The sequence below is a fragment of the Lichenostomus cassidix genome, chromosome 1, assembly GCF_008360975.1.
Source record: "Lichenostomus cassidix isolate B80296 chromosome 1, HeHo_3.0, whole genome shotgun sequence".
Taxonomy (NCBI): Eukaryota; Metazoa; Chordata; class Aves; order Passeriformes; family Meliphagidae; genus Lichenostomus; species Lichenostomus cassidix.
This window is the reverse complement of record NC_139479.1, coordinates 69,378,114-69,397,520: the sequence shown is the minus strand read 5'-3', so window position 1 is coordinate 69,397,520 and position 19,407 is coordinate 69,378,114. Positions and strand designations below refer to the sequence as shown.

General features: G+C 39.5%; 1 protein-coding gene across 6 annotated transcripts in view; it reads right to left on the bottom strand.

The window, feature by feature from the left end:
* ATP8A2 (ATPase phospholipid transporting 8A2) overlaps positions 1-19,407 on the bottom strand; it is a 314,444-nt gene that overhangs the window by 233,729 nt on the left and 61,308 nt on the right. For all 6 annotated transcript variants that reach the window (XM_085062609.1, XM_085062619.1, XM_085062628.1 and 3 more), the window contains 10 exons: positions 18,051-18,178; positions 16,953-17,064; positions 16,256-16,421; positions 13,858-13,985; positions 12,601-12,678; positions 10,483-10,571; positions 9,731-9,775; positions 8,385-8,460; positions 1,646-1,751; positions 255-337 (listed from right to left, as the gene is read on the bottom strand). In XM_085062609.1, coding sequence (XP_084918735.1) covers positions 255-337; positions 1,646-1,751; positions 8,385-8,460; positions 9,731-9,775; positions 10,483-10,571; positions 12,601-12,678; positions 13,858-13,985; positions 16,256-16,421; positions 16,953-17,064; positions 18,051-18,178 — 1,011 coding nt within the window. The remainder of the gene's footprint in view (positions 1-254; positions 338-1,645; positions 1,752-8,384; positions 8,461-9,730; positions 9,776-10,482; positions 10,572-12,600; positions 12,679-13,857; positions 13,986-16,255; positions 16,422-16,952; positions 17,065-18,050; positions 18,179-19,407) is intronic.

The following is a 19,407-nucleotide window of genomic DNA, read 5'->3' as shown; positions in this document are numbered from 1 at the left end:
ACAAGGGAAGTATTTTTCAGGCACAACTGCTGTCATTTTCCATGTAAGCTTTCAACTTTGTATCACCCATGCCACACAGAGGGGCAAAGGACTTCGCATCTTCAAATAGATTAAGACAACTTTGCTCAGTGTGCAAAAGCCCTTTGCACATAGAATCCTAAAGGCCCTGGAAAGGGCCCTCACAGGGACCAGAGAGGACACGTATATGCCCTGCATGAGCTTGGCAGCCTGTGCTATGTGCATCCACCACTTACCGCATCAATGATAACAGAATGTGGAGTCCGTCCTGTGAAGACATAACCAAGTTTTTTTGCTCCTTTCACTAATGCTCCTTCATCTGCCAACACAAATAAAAACCTTTAAATTTAATCTAGTATGTAAAAGCAACCTCTAAAATCCCTACTTAAATATGGCAGATTGCCAAAACAGAATCCCCTTTCCCATGCACTCCCATCCGTAGGCATGCTAGCGTAGTTCTGCACAAAAACACTCAACATTTTAGTCCTAAAAAGGCCATGCAATGCCACCTCCACAAACCTGGTATTCAATCTGTATAAAATATCCTGTAACTACAGAAGAATTAGATTCTGTTCTTGTGGAGGTGCCATACTTTTCCACATGAAAAAGGGGAAATACCTGTTCTGAAATCAAGATCAAAGCTGTGTCACTCTAAATTCCTACAATATATATTTAGTCCATTTTGTACTTTGAAGGCACTAAGTTCAGGTACTACAGAATGCTATAGGTACAGCATTGTTTTCTGGAGACTGAACTGGGTAGTGTTATTAAGAGCTCAAATAACAGAGCTGAAATCAGAGCCAATACCTGTTCCTCTGGTAGATAATTACAGAACCTCCTTAAGGAGCAAGTGTCATTAAGCACAACCACCATATACGTGGATTTAGTGCCTAATTCAAGCAACCCTCTTGTCTCTAGAGCTCCCTTAGACTCCTCATGGTTCATCACACGGACCAGAACTTCCTTACACGAGCTCTTCATCCTACTTTTCAAGCACTCTATTAAGACATAAATAAGAAATGATGCTGCTTCATCACTCAATACACCACTACAGCAATTCCAGAAATATCTTCACTAACAGAGATAAACTCAATGGAGAGCTGAGCCCTGCTGTTCTCCAATCTGGCCCTGCCCAGCTCCATCTATACCTCTGTACTAAGTGAGAGGAGTAAAAAAATGGGTGAAAGGCAGGCCTGAATATGGCCAAGATTCTGAAAGTTTTGGTTGAATTGTGTCATGTATCAGCACTTGATAGCTTCCAATCTTGCTCTAGGCAGATACTAGATCAAGAAAGACAGTTTGTACTCATGCCAATCATTACTCCCTACACACTCAAAGCCTTTTATCCCTGCAGAAAGAGAAGGTCTCATGAGAGCAGAAGGGATCTTAAGCCCAGCCTATCTCTAAAAAACCATCATGGACTACATGGTTTTGTAGGACGTATTCAAAAGCAGTATATACTGATTACAGAAGATGCCAGATCTAGTACTGGCATTGTGGGGGACATTTTGCTTTCAAAATCAATGAACTTTAAAATGACCTAGAAGTTTACGGACCTTCGTTCCATCTATCTCTACACTCCTTCAACTCATTCCCTTCCCTCCCAAAAAAGAAAGCAACAACCAACCTGGAGAGGAGGCCTGGTAGATTATTGTATTTCCTTGTCTCTCAGGAACAACAGTATGACACACGGCCAGCAGTGTGAGGAACTCCTGTATATGCACAGCTGTGGGCTAGACAGGACACCAGGACAGTGAAGATTAGCATTACACCCAGTCTGAGGAATCTGTTCACTAAACTGAGATGACCTCTTACATGGCACAGACAAAAACCCCCAAAACATATTCTGTACTCTATTTATAGCAGTTGTTTTGACCTCAGAACATCAAGACAACAGAGATCAGGGCCAGCATTGATTAACTATAGAGCTAATGATAAAGACCTCACTGAAGCTGCAGAGAGCTGAGAAGCCAGAGTACTCTCCCCACCCCCCAAACACAAAAGAATTACTTCTTTAGCACCCCAAGCTTCATATAAGCAAAGATATGTGCCACAAGATCATGACAACCTAACAACAGGAAATACTACTAACGACAGCTTCCAATACATTGACAGCAACCACGCCAGAATTAAACTTGCCGCAACTCAGTGATGAACATCCAGAACAGAGAGCAGCTGAACAGCCAATAGAAGGCAACTTCATGTGTCCTTCCAAAGGAATACAGCACCCAGCCAAGCATAAAATTAATCAACGGTCCCCACACATTCAGCATCGTGAGAACACAGAAACATAAACCACTGTTCTAAAGTGCCTAAACAGACAGCAGGGCTGCAACTCAGCGAAGACAATCCAGCATGTAAATCACAGGCTTCTGACGAGGCAACTCAGGCAACTGCAACCTTTAATCAAGTGAAATCAAGTCCCTCATCCCACTCTTCCCTCCCTTCCATCCCTGCCTCTGGCACACCATTTATAGTCTCACAGCAGTCTGGAACAGCACACAGATGCCCAGCTCACAACCTGGCCTACTAACTTCATCGACAATTTGCACAGATCTTTAAGATGCTTGGCTGAAACAGCTCAAGTGAACACATGGTTCTCCTTCACCAACTCTGCTATATTCATAACATCCACAGGTGGTAGCATCAATGTCTTCCACCACAGCAGTCATTTGCTCAGTGACTCAGACTTGAACTTAGCAGTTCTACCTTTGCAGAAAGCCTTACTTGACTTGGCAAATTCTTAAAAAAATTTTGCATATAAAAATATCATCTAGTGTCCAAAGTTTTCATTAGCATAGCATATGCACTGGCAATATGAAGGTTTAATTAGTATGAAGTAATTACTATGAAAGCCACAAAACCACGTCAGCTGGCAAACATTGTGGCAACATGTGCAAACAAAGTAAGCATAGCAGAAAATAGCGTAACAAAAATACTGAAGATCCAAGACCTATATTCTTGCTTTACTTCATCTACTTTGTCATGAATATTTTCCAAGTAACTGTTTCGCTCAGGACCTTTACCTTTGCATACTGACAACTTCCAAACTGTATGGTCACATGCCACTAAAATAACAGTTGTAGCTTTTGACAGACTGGGGTGCAGAGGCTGCGTGCAAGAAAACAAACATATTTGCACACTACTACCTAACTAAGTCCACAGCAAAGCATAGTCAAGAGGTTACTGGTGCTCCATTACTTCCAGTGAAAGTAATGAAAGTTTTATCTCCCAGTCAAAAGGCACAGCTTGCCAGATTCTCATTTCAGCATGTGTTGCTGCAGACCTTTGATGTCCTTCTTACACTTTTATCACCTAGCCCCTTAACAAGCTTTCATAGTATGTGTTCTATCAGCTGGAAACAACCTGTCTCCAGCAATGACAAGGATTTTAATCTTTCCTGTGTATGTATTTATGTTTTCAAGCCAGCAACATAATTTGCTCCTGTCTTAGTATTTTCACAGCTCACAATGTATTACAGGGCAATCTTCTAATTCTGTTGCAACAGATCACCAGAGGCAGCTTATCACAACAGCTCCTCCACACAGCTGTCATTTGTTTCCTTTCTATATTGCTCCAGCACTGACAATATTTGTTGCACAGGCATGAATCAGAATAGAGCATTCAAATTCCTACTTTGGACCTGGGAACAGAAAATCTGTTAATGGCTTCTGTGGTGACACATCACTTCCAATATGCTGAGTTTAACCCCAGCATAAGACAGAAGTCCCACAGGTTAACCAATTCTGCTTTATTACTTATTTTCCTTGATCAAGTCTCTGACATCTTAGTTGTCAAATTCTTACTGATGGTCCCTGTGAGACACTTTTTGCCTATTCATGTGTTAACGTCAGCCTTATTTCTTCCCATCCCATTTTTTACTTTGCTATTTATCTGTAGTTGGAACAAAGTTTGCATATTTTAGTCTCTTATTCATCACTCCATGGGTAGTTGTCATTTCAAGTGCCTCCTTCCCTAATTTTTCTCCCTGTGTGCCAACAACTCTGGGTGAAAGCCATACCTGCTTCCTCTGGTTTGTTTTCCCCCAAAAGATCCATGAAAAAACTAGCATACAAACATCTACACAAGCAATACATTCCCCTAGCTAAATTATTTTGTTCACTGCCCCTACCAGCTGAGAACCACATGCACATTGCAACAGTCTCCTACATATGGAAGCAGTTTCTGGATTGTTATCTACAGAGCACTATCCTCAGTGACAGCAAAGTTTAGCTACCTAGCAGGCACAGAATTATCCATTATCAAGTAGACCACTGGTCAGGAAGCTGTATCACAAGTTTTCATCCCTTCATGGTTCCCTTATTTAGAGGAACAAAACACTGAGACAAGCCTCAGTGTTTTGGGGAGTAAACTGCATCATGCAGAGCTTCATATCTGCACATGTGTCACACATGTCCTTATCTGGGACTCTTCACTCTGAAGACAAACTACTTTTCTCGACTGTTCAGAGTCTGATAAAATTACAAGGAAGTTGCATTTGAAAAAGGCATCTTTCAACTTTCCTTTCATTTGTAGCAGTATCAGATCAGTGCCTCCATTCACAGTATTTCCAGGTGAGCAGGACTGACAGTTTTTTTAGCAAATGGCCTAGAAATGGCTAATGGGTTATTAAAGCATAGTCTAACAACTTGAGCTTACTACTTTGCATGTAAGTGGCACATTCTGCCAAGGAAAACTGAAAATGCTCATGTACTTCATTACCAAGGAGAATTACAACTCAACAATCTTAAAAAGATATAAACTTCCTACCCTTTAGCTCACTACAGTATCTGGAGAGCAGTGTGAGGATCCAGCCTATGTTGGGCAGCTCCAGAACAGTGAAGCTGGCAGGACTGGAGGTGACCAAAAAATTTCAGGCACAGACTGAAAGAAGACATTAACCAGTTTTTGAATATCAAGAGAGTTAAATGCAAGTTTATCTTGTCCAAAACCAGTGAGATATGACCTATAATTAAAGATACTGCCTGGTACTTTAACAAAAGTACCGAAGGCCCACGCACAGTAAGAACAAAAGCAGATGCAAGAAAAATATATCTCGCCAAGCTCTAACAATTTAATTGTGAGATATAAAATTATATGTTTGGACAGTTTTCCAGCAACAGTTACTTTCTGAACTAGAGCCTCCCATAGGCTTTCATCACCTGAACATGTTTTTCCCCCTGCTGTATTTCAAATCCCAGTTTTTCAATCCAGTTAGCCATGGTATGTTTTTCTGGTTCTGCTTTCCTAAGGAATTAAGAATCAGCTGATGATAGCTGTCATTTAAACAAAGCTTGACAGGATAATAGCCTCAGTTCCCACGCACTACACAAAAATAAGCAGACATGTTGGTGAGGCCTAAACAAACACTTTCAGTGTGGTAAAGGCTCAACATGAGCACAACAGCTGTTTGTTCTGCCTGGACAGCTGCTGAAGTACTCATCACACAATTCTTGCATCTGTAGCTATACCATGTTTGCTTCTTCTTGGCAAAGAGAATTTAGGGCATACAGAAGGAAGTTCATGTGTAAATTGAAATTTGCAGATGAAGTTTAGAGAAAATTCTGGGAGATACAGGAGTCCAGGATGAGAATCAAGTTTGTTAGTTCTTTCACTTCTTGACCTCCTTCCCTGCTCTGCCATCACCAGTGTAAAACATAATCCACATCAAATAGGCTTGCATCTCCATGCTGAGCTCATTCACAGCACATATGCAACTAGCAAGCACCATGATAAAGACCATCTAGCATATTCACCAAACATTCCTTCTAGTCTTAGAAAAAAACCTGATCTTTTCTTATTAGACTAAGAGTTTACACCATTTTCTCTGCAGAAACAAGACAGCATCATACACTTCATACAGCTGCGCAGTTCATCCAATAAAAGCCAACAGAAAGAAAACGCACAGGCAGACAAACATAGGTACTTTTTTCAACGTTAAAATACCAGAGCAGCCAAGAGAAACCTCCACACGTTTTCAAGATAAGTTATTTTTCCCTGGAACATTTCCTGCAGGGCAATAATTCTTTAAGTGCTGCTCAAAAGTAGACTTGGCTATCAGTCAGCCCTTACACACCAGTGGCCCAGAAGATCCATGAAATTTAGAGGTGATGCAGGATGTTAAAAATCTTCCCAGCAGATGGAAGACAGTCTCATAAGTACATAATTTTTTATTTTCAACCTGGAAAGAAAATTACTTGGCACTGAGACAGTTCTTAACTAACACTTGTGACTGAACCGAAAAAAAAAGATTAAAATCTTCAAGACCAGAGCAATGAGCACTTAATGAGAGTTTGTAAGAGATCACATTTACAGCTTCAGCTGCAAAAGGGCAAATGTTTAGAGGGAATTAATTGCCTGAATACAGCACCATCTAATTTCACTAGGCAGCTTGTGCTAGAACACTTCAGTTTTTTCACCTCAGTTTTTCACTGAACGAGTGGAAATTGTCAGACATCTGCAAATGGCATCCGCAGCTATCTATTAGCTGTGAAAATTAATATTATACAGGTTTTTAGATAGAAAGAAGCAGTTCATGCATCTTAGCAGCTGACGTTAGTTGCAATAAAGCTAGAAAGACCCTTCCCCCTACCACTATCCTGGAATTCAGCCCTCCTCTCACTCACAGCCTGACAAATACACCTCAACATACTAAGCAAACTGCATTCCCTTGCCTTGTGTTAAATCACCACTTGCCAGAGGGTGGCACCCATTCCTCCAGTACAGTCAGGCTCTGAAAAGTACCTTTGGCCTACACAAGGAACCTCTCATTAGCCAGAAGTTTCCCCACTGATTGTCTGAGGGCTGAGTTTACACAACCTGCTCAGCCCAACAGTCAGCTGTGCAATGACATCAGTATTTGTCTGCTTAAATGGCCAGCAAAAAGGAAACTTGATACAAAAGGGTTCAGCGTAGAAGACTTTTGAGCTGTCTAGACTAAATGACACTTAAGGAAGCTACCAAAATCCCTTCTTTGCCTGCTACAACAGCATGTATTTCTTCTGTACCCCAAAACAGAAACTACCCAGAGAAGATCAAATAATTAGAATGAGGGGCCATCTCAAGGCTGGGTGAGAAATTCCACCTCACAGCTCATTTGAGATATATCCCTTCTGCCGAGTCTATTAAAATATACCAAAGCATTTTTCTGTATGTGTACCTAAAGCAGCAGCCAGAAACAGCTCAAACACATTTTATCTGCAGCCTACATCTAAACCAGAATGAACACCTGGAGTCAGCAACTGCCATAAGCCACAACTATAGCCATAAATGAACAAGTAGGACACAAAAGAACAGGACAATACGCAAATCGTGGCTGCAAGTCATGTCCAGTGGGAAATCCTTTCAGTGTACATGATTACAAAAGCCACATAGGAAACCAGGACACTGTCCTGAGAGGGTCACCTTTCTGGAGGTTGGAGCACAGGAGCCATCTTTATTCCTTACCCTAAGGAATACAAAGTGCCACACCAAGTAATTAAGGAATTCCCTTCAGGCATTCATACCAATGCCGTGTTTCAAGTTCTTAAGTACTGCACAGCAGAACAGAAAGCAAAGCACACAAACTGCACACAAACTGTATATTGCAACTATATTTTAGATGCATGTACTAAACTTAAGCAGCCCAGTTACAGAAGCTATGCTGTCTAAGGAGAGCAATCAGCTGATTGAGTTTGTGCTTGCCAATGCTTAGACCCCATACTGTGAGGCAGCCTGCAGAGAACAAGGGTCATGTGTTTTGGCAAGTCAATTACTTGTCTGGTGTCCAGTCAGAGACTTCATAGCTGCATGATTTCTGAATAAACAATGAACTGACACTGTAAGGACTAGGTCTCTTTAGGACTCAACAGCTAAGCTAAGATTACAAACCACTAAGCCTCATGCTAAGCTTGAATTTGCAATTAGGTCCCATATCTTACATCCTTTACATGACTGGAATTCCAAACACTTGCAATACTTAAAACAAGGCTCAGATCAGAACCACCTTGTAATGCTATAGATTACTGTTAAAAATGGTATTTTAACAGTATAGGTTTTTGAACACTCCAGTTTTTCTTTTAAAGAATTATAATTTCTATCATCACTTGTTACAAAGCATTATCTTCCATATACAACAGTATATATGAAGCTGCCTTAGAGGTACCTGGTAATCACATCAATGCTAGTGCTTCTTTAATTCAATTGTAAGACAAGTGGGCAGAAAGGCGTTGGAGGGAGCTATTTTGATTCCAATTTACCCCCTCTGTGCTTGCATGACACACTCACAGAGCAGACTTAATCACACAAATAGATGTGTTCAGCATTCAATTCCAGACAAGCCTAGAATAGGGCGTTTAAGAAGCACGATATTCAAGGAGCAGACTTACATGATCATTTTCAATGTTTTGCAGCAGTCTTGGGTCATCAAATTCACACGATTCACTGGTGGAAGGAGGTAGCTGGCTGCAGAGCAAAACAAGCATATTCAAACAAGTGGCAACACTGCCAATCTTAGTACTTCATCTGTTTTCTTGGGAAGCAAATTTAAAAAGCAAAGTCTCCAGTGTCCTTGAAAGCATTGTGAAAAGATCATATGAGTAATGCAGAGAGTGCTGAAAATGAGCGCCAGCATGAAACCCAAAATGGTTATGGTTGACAATGTATTTCAGAAGATTAAAGTATCAATGCACCTCCTGAGACAGATGTAGCAATGGCAGCTTTTAAGCATAGTTAAGATAAATGGATTTCAGGGCAGTTTCCTTATAAAATAGATAAAAGTTCAATATCCCTAAGCTCCCTCCCTAGTCAGAGCAGTCTGTTTCAACCTGACCCCTGGAGGATTTTAAGTCTGAGTACTCCAAATAAATACCTGGAAGAAATTTTCACAGAATTGACTAGAAAAGAAAGGTATGGCAATGAAAGTAACAACATATTAGAAGAGGCATCCATAGAAATTACAGCTCAGCAGAAGAAGAAATATATCATTTTATGACCTTCCTAAAAAATTACAATAAAGAGCTGGACCAGTGGAGAAGCCCAGCTTAGTTCATCATCAAGTGCTTTTCTAACAGCATTCAGTGTTTACCTGTTTCTTGAGTGAGAACTCACTTCTTGCCTATATTTGCCCTTCAAATCCATGTCAGCCTTCCCCAGCTCTTCCCCTCCTTCCAATAATCTCAACATGCTACACTGACACCTGTGCAACACCTCTGGGTTTTCACTCATTTCTATGGAATGGGACAGACCCACCACCTCTATTCAACAGAGTTCTGAATAAAAAGGAGTGGGATTCGCTGGACGCGATATGCCTATGTATCAATCTCACTCCCAGTTTAATTACTAAAACATAGTATTTTAATAAAGAAGTCCCTTTTCTTCTGTGCTCAGTGATTGCAAAGAGCAACATTCTGTCTCTAGCTAGGGATAAGGTCCCTGTAAAGTAGGTTACTTTTAGCTTTTAACTTGACTGTCTGCAATTATAAATAAGCACTGCATTAGCATCCAAGCCACCCCAGCCACTGCCTACTCCTCACCCCTTCACATACCATCTCTCTATGCAGAAGAGTAGATCCATCACCACCCACCAGCTCTGCATTAGGCTCCCACTGGAAGACCATTTTATTCAAACACATTCCTCCCTTGGGCTTCTTCCAGTCCCAAATTGGAAAGCAGTCTTTATATAGATTGTACCCGCTCTGCTATACAGAACACAAACATCTTGGAATCTATTTACCTGAAGTCTTCTGATGAACGTTCTCTTTCCAACTCAGGAAAGTGACTGAGGAGTAGAAGAAGGAAAAAAGAACATTTATTCCACTTTAGTAACCAGAAAAAATAGGTAGAAGGCGAAGATCAGTGAGTCATCACACAAAAACATATGCTGGAACCATGGGTTCAGCTGTTCATACATTTGAATCAAATTTTATGCTTTTTGAGATATCTAATTTAGCTACCGTGAAATTCAAAGGTTGACTTGCACTGAGATCTTAAGACAACCCATTTAAAATGAAGCAAATACAAAGATTAAGATGACTCAAAGGGATCCTTTTGACAGAACAGAATAAAACCATTAAGTAGGTATCCCTCTTGTGCAAGGAATATTAAACTCTATAATTATGACTACACTGTTCTAACAAAATTCTGGTTCTTCTCAAGTCACAGAAATATGACTGATAATTGCTACCCTTGGGTTGTAACTTTTTCCCCCTTGAAAGGCCAGAGGTTATTTAACACTTCTGGTTTTGTTTAAATCATGATCGTGTAAGTTAAGAAGCAAGTTTCTTTGCTTCATGTCAACTACTCCCCAGGTTTGACTCTCATAATTTGTGCTGCAGGACATGAAAATGAAAGCTATTAATTAAGACCACAAAATATGCTAAAATATAAACTGAAGAACAGAATGTTCTAATCCTTTTCCAATATAAAATTTTATACCAGTAGTAAGCACGCATTAAGCTACAGAGTTTCTAAAAAAGTCATACCTACCCATATGTCACTCCAGCAATACTGCATTTCTTAAAGTTCATGATATTGCATGTTAGAGTACCTGTTTTATCAGAAAACAGGTATTTTACCTGGAATGAAAAAAACAAGTCTCATTTTCAGCTCACATAGTAACAAAAGTCCAAGTAGAAAACAGGAATATTCTCAGAGACATATTGCTCAAATGTCACAATATTGGCCGATGCAGGATTATTACAGCTTGATTTGTCTACCAAAGCTACCAAAGAAAAATAATCAGGCAAATTATTTAATTGCATTAATTCTTTATCTCTGAATGTGAAAGGGCTCAAATAGTAGGTATCAATTGCCAAGGCTCTAGTGTGGTCACTAGAGATGTGCTTGGTTGTACTACTTGGACATTTACCAAATCTTTCAACTGTACTGATCTCAAAGAGTGAGACTGGAAGTGAAAACAAACATTCTTAGGATTGTTGAAGAATCATTGGAATTTTAAACACTGAAGAAATTCAGTGTTTCAAAGATCACCGTGAATGTCTGGGGGTTTTTTTTCCCTCCCTATAATCAAGGAATATGCTAAAGTACAACTGGTATTCTGCAGGCAAACAAAAGCTGCTTTTTCTGATATCCAGACACAAGCAGCCCTGAAGTGCACAACGCACAGCCACAGTCAGCACTGCCCAAACTAATAAACTCTTAACAGAAACAGTGACTTTAAGGTACAACTTGGAGGCAACCCCAACAAAGCAAGATAACGAGGCATTAGCAGATTTGAAATTGCCACCTTCATTGGTGGCAGACCAAAAATAATTGCAAGTTAATAATACCACAGTTGTACCTCTGCACCAGGTAAGACTTTCAACCAGCAACATGTAGGAAGGGACTCTGCTAACATAGGAGTTAGACAACCTAAACACCAAAATATTTTGCCTCAAGTTAGAAGAAGCTTTTTCTCAATTAATTTCCCTTCAGTTCAAGACAGTGCACTCACTACACTACTTGTAAGGCCATCCTTTAGCTGGGACTAGCCTGCTACTGAACACCACATTGGAAATGGAACCTTTGTAAGTTAGAAGCCAAAGTGGGTACAAACATCTTAGGAATTTTAATTCATTAACAATTTAACAAGAAAAGAAAAATATAGAGGGCACCTGTGAACATGTAATTCGATTAATGAATCAAAAAGTTCAGTCTAGTTACACAGAATTATTAGTAAGCTATTTCTGAAAATAACATATGGGCCACCAACATACATTATGTCACACATCCTTCACTTCAGGCAGAAATAGAGCCATAATTTGGAGGTTGATAACCACACAAAGTGAATTAAATACAAATAAAACTTTAACATTCCTAAGAAAAATGCCAATTGGATGAAACAGGAATATTGACTACACCCCTACTGAGCTGCACACTGTTATGTATTTTAAATATATAAATGTTGTCTCCAATACTAAATTCAGGCAAGTTATGAAGTTCATGCAGTTCAGTTACAGACCTATAAATTTGACAGTCAAGGAAAAAAGCTAACATTTCTCAAAGGTACTACAAAGTTCCACTAGCAAAGTCATATTTTCTAGTAAGCTTGTTTTGGGAAGCCCTTACAATTTGAAGTAATGGTATTTGCAGAATAAACAAATCTACAACAACTAGAAGTTAATATACAGTTATCTTTATCTGAAAGGAAAATAGAAATGATTGAATGACCACAATATCTAAATTTGGAACACAACTTTTTTTCCCTTGCATCTCCTGTGAAGTATTCAGACACATGAAGACCTAATAACATAGTCTAGGCTGTTGGCCTGCTCTTCAGCCAAGCTTAGCCCTGTACATTCTGTTCTGGTATAGACAGTGAAAACCACAGAGCATCTCTCCCAACACCCTTGAGAATAAAGGGTTCAGTTCAGCGTGAACATAAGAAAAAGTTATAATTCCCAAGCTTAAAACTGCAATATATGACATTACATTTAATCCTGTGGTATTTCATTATTTCACTTGCAAGGCTCAGACTAGAGAAAATAATATCCCATTAACCTGAGCCATAGAGCAACAGAATAAAGCAGATTTGTACATCTTGCTCTCATACCTTCACTCTTGACAGAATATATCACAATCACGACACTTAAAATGTTATCTTACCTGCCCAAGTTCCTCATTAAGGTTTGAGGTTCTGGCCATTGCAGGTGTATCTGTTTCAGAGTAATACATATCTATGTCCTGAAATGAGAGCAAAGTTAAGCCTTACATTATGCAAATCAAACACTAAAGTCTCTGTTCTTCTTTTAGTCAGCTCCAACTTGGCTTGACTGCCTTAATGCTATGAGTGGGCATTCTGAATGCTTGAGACAGACATCATCCCAGGATGAATATGGGTGCCACCTTTCCAAAGTACACCTCCATACCGCACGTACATGGGAAAAGCCTGATTCAACTACAGGTAGTTAATAAACTAATGGTGCAATGGTAAAAAACAACCCAGTACAGTAGAAAGAAGTTCATGCATTAGCCATGCTAATCATACATGTTCAGTTACAACAATCAGTTGCTCTACCCACATCTATGACTGGAGTGACAATTTTAGTGGTTCCATGAAATAAACTCCTTCTGTTACTACATTTTATTGTGAGAGCAAAAGAAACAGCTGCTACATAAACCAAAGCAAATTCTCAGATATGCATCTCTACTACATTTTAAGCAGCTCAGAGAACAGACATATTAAACTTCATTTACATGTATTTTATAGGAACCCACTCAAAGTCCAAGAAATAATTCATACCAACACAAGATATTCCTCTTGGGTTTGTCCAGCTTAAGAGACATCACCACAGTATTTTTTGGCCCAGAATTTGAGAAAGACATTTTGAAGTCAAAGCTTCCCTGAACAGAGGGATCACTGTTTTGTTGTGTGAGGCAGCACCAACCCATCTCCTTACAAAAACATTATGGTCCATACCAGAGATGACCTTAAGGCCAGCCTCAGGATTTAAAAACAAAAGGGGAAAAAAAACCAAGTACAAACCCCACACCTTCAAACAAGTCTAGTCTTTCCCTCTGCTGTGTTTGAGAGAAACTATAAGATACCGAAGAGTTTTTAAAAGATAATTACTGAACATGAGTCAGCAGAGAAACCTCCTTCAACCAAGAACTGAGACTTCCTTCTCATCCTAAAAGCCTAAAATACAAGTCATCATTTGCACAGGGAACCTTCCTGTGACTAGATCTTTTCATTTCCTGTGAAATGCAGAACTGATATAGAATAAATCCGCCAAGCTTCCCCCTGCCTTTCCCAGAAGTTGCATCAGAAAAGTAATTAGAAAATCTTGCAAAGATGTTAAGTGGGTTTTTATTTTAAATGTCAACATCCAGAAATTAGATACATTCATTCTTGCTACTTACCCAATTTATAAAAAGAGCCTGAGTAAACTTGACAACTTCCAATGTCACCAGAAGGCTGATTGGAATAAGGTTGTTGTACAAGATTATAAACGTCAGCAGATTGTATCCAAAGTTGACAGACAGCATTTCTGTGGACCAAAAGACACAGGACATCAGCAGACACAAGTCTGAGTGGTATAAGGGCAATCATCTTTATGCAGTTGGCCTAATCAGATCTAGCAATGCTAAAATAATCAAAAAGTGTGTTGATGTCTAGTGTAAGGGCCACTTTAATATTGATTTCAATAGAAGATAGATAGAACACCCACAGAACACATGCCTAAATACACAGCATATTATACCCAGTGAAGAAGGGCAAGATTGGTGAGGCTACATATTAAAGAACAGAACACTTTCTGAACAATTTTTGCTTGACAGATGGTGAGAAGTAAAATATTCCCCACTATAACCCAAATTTAGACATTTATCTGATGTGTCAACTGGCCAATTAAGAGCCACCAATGTCACTAGTAATATAACTATCTTTCACAAAGTGCCTACTTGTCTCAGTGGAGTTAGAAAACAAAAAATAAACACTAAAATTAGTTCTCAAATCTGACATCATTGTCAGAATTGAGAATTTACCCATACTGAAGAAATCTCAGAGAACAAGTTGACTGGTAAGCAGTTGCCTAGTATACAAACTAAGGCACCCTGCTTAAGCAAAGAAGCTATTATCAATGGTGACAACATTGGGCAACTTGCCCAAAAAAGCCTGCCATCACAACTGGTCCAAAAGGGAAGGGGAAGCATTTATAGACAGCCAGCAGGAAGGTACAAGGCTCAGCAGAGACACAGGATGAAGGCTCCTGTTTATGGTGCTGCCCACAGCCTCTCTTTACAATCAAAGTCTCCACATTTGTATGCTCTTCACTTCCCCAGAAACTTAGAGAGGCACTTCAGTCAGCACCCAGAACACCCAGCACAAACGGGTCAGAGTCCACAGCTAAGGGTTTTCAGCATCACAAGGTAATTAGAAGTCAGGGGAGCAAACTAGGAGCAGACAGAATCGAGAGAAAATTGCTGAAGCCTAATGAAGATCAGTGTTTGGACAAAGGCACCTCCCAAGTGTGAGTACACCCTAATTCCATATCTTGGATAAGTCTACAAAAAACAGAAACATGCTTGGGATTGGAACATTTTCCAATACAATTTCTACAGATGAAACATTTAACCAAAATCTAACACCTACCTGCCTAACTTGAAAAAGTGTATTTCCTGTCTCTGGCAGTTACAGAAGCTATAGAAATTGTGCATTCAGTTTTCAAAAAGGCATCTATACAGACTATTATGTCATCCTAGTCTATTGCAAGTTTGCATTTGTTTTATATTGCAAGTTCAAGAGTTCAATCCATTCATCTTTTCCAGTATTACTTTTGTCATTGAAAGGCACAAATTTAAACTTACTCATTAAAAAACAAGGGGCAGAGCAGGCAAAGAAATTTTGAAATTTGCTGACACTGTTACTAGAAGACACTACAACTACCAAAACTCAGAGTCAAATATGGGGCATTTCCATGCTCTTCCTATGTGATTTTTTTCATTACTACCAGAACTACAATTCTTATACTGCAGAAGATACACTTGCCATCTGTTTTGCATCATCAGCAGACAAGCCATTTGCAGTTTGTGATAACTGTTTTAAGATCTGCATCTCAAAATGTAACGTCCTCAAAAGTCTGCTGGGGAGTATTTCATTGTTCATGTCTATCTTTGATAAAGAACTAATAAATTTGAGGACTAAGAATGAAATCAAATAAAACTCTTCAAATAACCATGCTGAGAGATCACTTTTCTCACAACAAATTAATAGAAGCCAAAGACAGACTTTACCCAATCAATAATGATTTTAACATGTACCATTTCAGTTTTCTCTAAAAGAGCAGATCAGCATTTCTGACTGAAAAAAAGTCAGAGAAATCCTTTGCATCTCTATATAAGCATAAAGTTGAAGTCAGCAGCATCAGACTGACACTCACCATCCTGTAGTCAAATACAGTCAGACACACATAAGGCTGCAGTACATGACATATCCTGAGAAAAAATTTGTGTGTGGTATCTCCACAAAGATGAAAGAAGTGAACACCAGGTATCAAAGAATAACTCTAGCCCCTCTTCTGTTTCTGCCCTGCTCCTTGGATGCTAGCCCAGTGATATTTACCTAACCTTTAGAAGCCTCAATGGGAAGTTCACTTATGTCCGCCTGCTCTCAAAAAAAAAAATTAGGTCATCAAAAAATTAGCAAGATGTGGGTTTTTTTGTTTTTCTATTTCTTATTTTCTGCATTCATTTAGTCAAGCTAAGAGCCTGGCTGGCCCTACAGTCTGATACATCCCTGGCTCAGTGCCTGCATACTCACTGTTGGAGCCAAGGTACCAGACGACTTCGCCGTGTGTTCTGTTCCATAATAAGGCACCTACAGAACTCACAAGGGCCATTACCAGGAGAATACAGAACAAAACCAGGATCTGCATGTTGGTCACTTTCTCCACATTTGATCTCTTCAGAGGTGCTTTGGTTGAATTCTAAACAGCAGCAGGGAAAAAAAAAAAAAAAAAGAGAAAGAACCTGGCAATGGCTTATACAAGAGGAAACTGCAGAACTAAAGCCAGTCTTTACTTTCAGAGTCCATTAGAGCAGCTGCTGCTGTCCAACCCACTGATGGTCAGCAGCAGTAAGCAACACATCCATGTTGCTGCTCTCTCCAGGCATTCCCTGCCATTAAGGCAATACAGGAGTCCAATATTAATCTAATTATCTCCATGATTATTACTATGTCCTCAGCTGCTGAGCCTCAGTTTTTAATGCTGTCCAGCTACCAGATAAATTAAGATGAAAGATAGTTCACCTTACATTTTGAATTGCTCTCAAATACTTCAGTGTTTGCGCATGTGCACATGCAAGCTCAAATACAACAGTACCCTTGTATTCCTCAAGGCCTCAAACAACAATAATCTGCCAAACCATTTCGTCAAATCAAGTCCATGACAACAACAACACAGGAAAGAAAACCAACTTCTATCAAAACAAGTTCTTAATCCCATTGAAAGCTTTACCTGCATGAGTTTTGTATCATGTCCTGTATACACAACAATACCCAAGACCCACTGAGTGTTTCTCAGTTGTGCACCTCTCAGCAAGATCTGGTCTGGACCAACAGGAACCGGGCTGCAAAGCAAGAAGTTCATGTATCTTTCAGCTCTTGGTAACACTTTAAATAAAGTAATTCTACTCTCATCCTTACTCCCCAGTCAATAATAAAAATGAACAAACAAGAGGAGAACAATATAACAGCAATATACTGAGTTTAGATTGCCCACACAAGTGAAGAAAGCACTGAAACCTCCATAAGTCTAATTCCTGCTAAAGCACAGTGGGGCAAAACTGCCCCAGTTACCTCAAATTTGAAAACTTACATGGCAGCCATAAACAAGCCTATTCTGCACTTGACCTTGGCTAGTACATTCTCTCTCAGTAGGACAGAGAAGCACCACACTTGCAAAGAGACCATCCATTTCAAGCACACTGTATCACATACAACATTAAACAAGCATTTGAGAAAACCTGTATCACTCACATGACTTTCAAGTGGGATGCAAGTGATCATCTGATATTCTTGCACCAAGCTGCCCAAGGAATATAGGTTTTGTGAAGGAAAACAGGCACAGCCAAATGAAACATGCACGTTCCTACCCTTCACAATCTGTGAATTTAAGTACTAAAACTATGTACTATTCTTTTATGAGTTGTAAAAATCCAAGTCACACTGACAAAGTCTCCAGGTTCTGGGATCACTTTTCTCTATACCCCTGACCTTGGTGCAGCCTTTGGCTCTAGTTGAAAGGAAAAAGTTTCCATTTCCTCTGTGTAGGCCCTAAAACCCCCAACCATTTCCTTGACTCCTTCTCTTTAGATGTACCTTTTAATAAAATGTCAACATTAATTACAAAGAAATCAATATTCTCAAGAAGGCTCCATACAACGACTGAAATGTGTTATCTTATACTGGCAGAAGCTCTGATTAATAATTATCAATTATTACCCTGCTCTTCCCCAGCAAAAACATGTATGTGGCTCAGAGTTACAGACTTAAAGAACATAGAACACATTTTTCCTAACCAAATAAATTCATGACTTCGTGGTGAAGTGAATACCTTTGACCATCTAAGCGCAGGTTTCCAGTGAAGTCATAGAGATGGCGGTTGGGTCCTTCACATTCTATCCTCCCAGACACTTTCATCAATTCTTCCCTGGACTGGAGACTAGCAGTTTGAGACAAACCCTGCAGAGACCAATTCAAAGGAGATTCTGATCAAAAACAGTTATTGGAAGGCAATCTGCAAAAATGTGCTTTCTTTCAACATCCATGAAACCAAACATAGTCAAATCTGCAGAGGTTTGTTGGTGGGGATCCTGTTTTGGTTTGGGGGGGGGGGTATTACTCTTTTGGGGGTTGGTTTTTGGTTTTATGTTGGGGGGGGTTGATTTATTTGATATTCAATATCTCTTTCATGCAAGGAAGATTCATTACAGACACATGTGAACCTGCTAACAAGACTGAAACTCTCTACACAGACAGTTTTATTACCTACATGACCTCTCTTTAACCAAGAGGAAAGTACCATCCACAGAGCACGAAGTTGGACACATGCAGGAGGAAGTAGGAGACAAGCATTATAAACAGACCTGCCTTTTTTCTCAAAGTGTACCTCCACTGATGTGCTACAGCTGCTAAATATAGTAATTTTTAAGTGTAGCCTCTCTTGGGCCACTGCAGCCAATACGCTTTGATCCTGCTCAAGGCCAATGATCAACCTGTCATGCAACTGCAACCTAATGTATTGGTCCACATCTGACAGCATGTACAGCACCCCACTGCTTTTCTAAGAACAGGGGAATACATTCTGTGTTTCTTTTGCCAGAATTTGACTGCAGCACGGCAAGCCAGAGTAAGGCTGTATTTTTAATTGTGTTCTGAAGCAAATAAAATCTTACAGGAGCTCAAGATCTGGCTTAGTAGGCTGATCTGGAACAGTAAATCACACTTCTACAAATGTAGTAAAGAAGGAGCAAATGTAGCTTTTTAAAAACAAATTATCTCTGTTTAAAAATCCTAATTTTTTTTAATGAAAGAAGGCAAAGGCACTTAACTATTTTTAAACACTATAATCAACAGTACTTCTTTAACAAAACTAGAAAGATCCAAATAAATTCTTTTACTTACCACAAAGAGATATCAAATTAACTTAAACATATGAAAGATGCTTTTCAGCTTCTGCATAATGCTCATAAAATGGTACTTGTGACAGGAGAAACTGCAACTCTCATCACAAGCTCATGTATTTTCTTTATGTACAGCACTTAAATTCCACTAACTGGACCTTCAGCAAAACACATCCAAGGTCTGTTTGATTTGTCTTTGTGGGCTTAAAATACTTGCTCCAGGTTAGTTCCTTACACTTGCACATAATGCATTACTGCTTGGGTTTGTATCTGTTGAAAAGGCAGCTT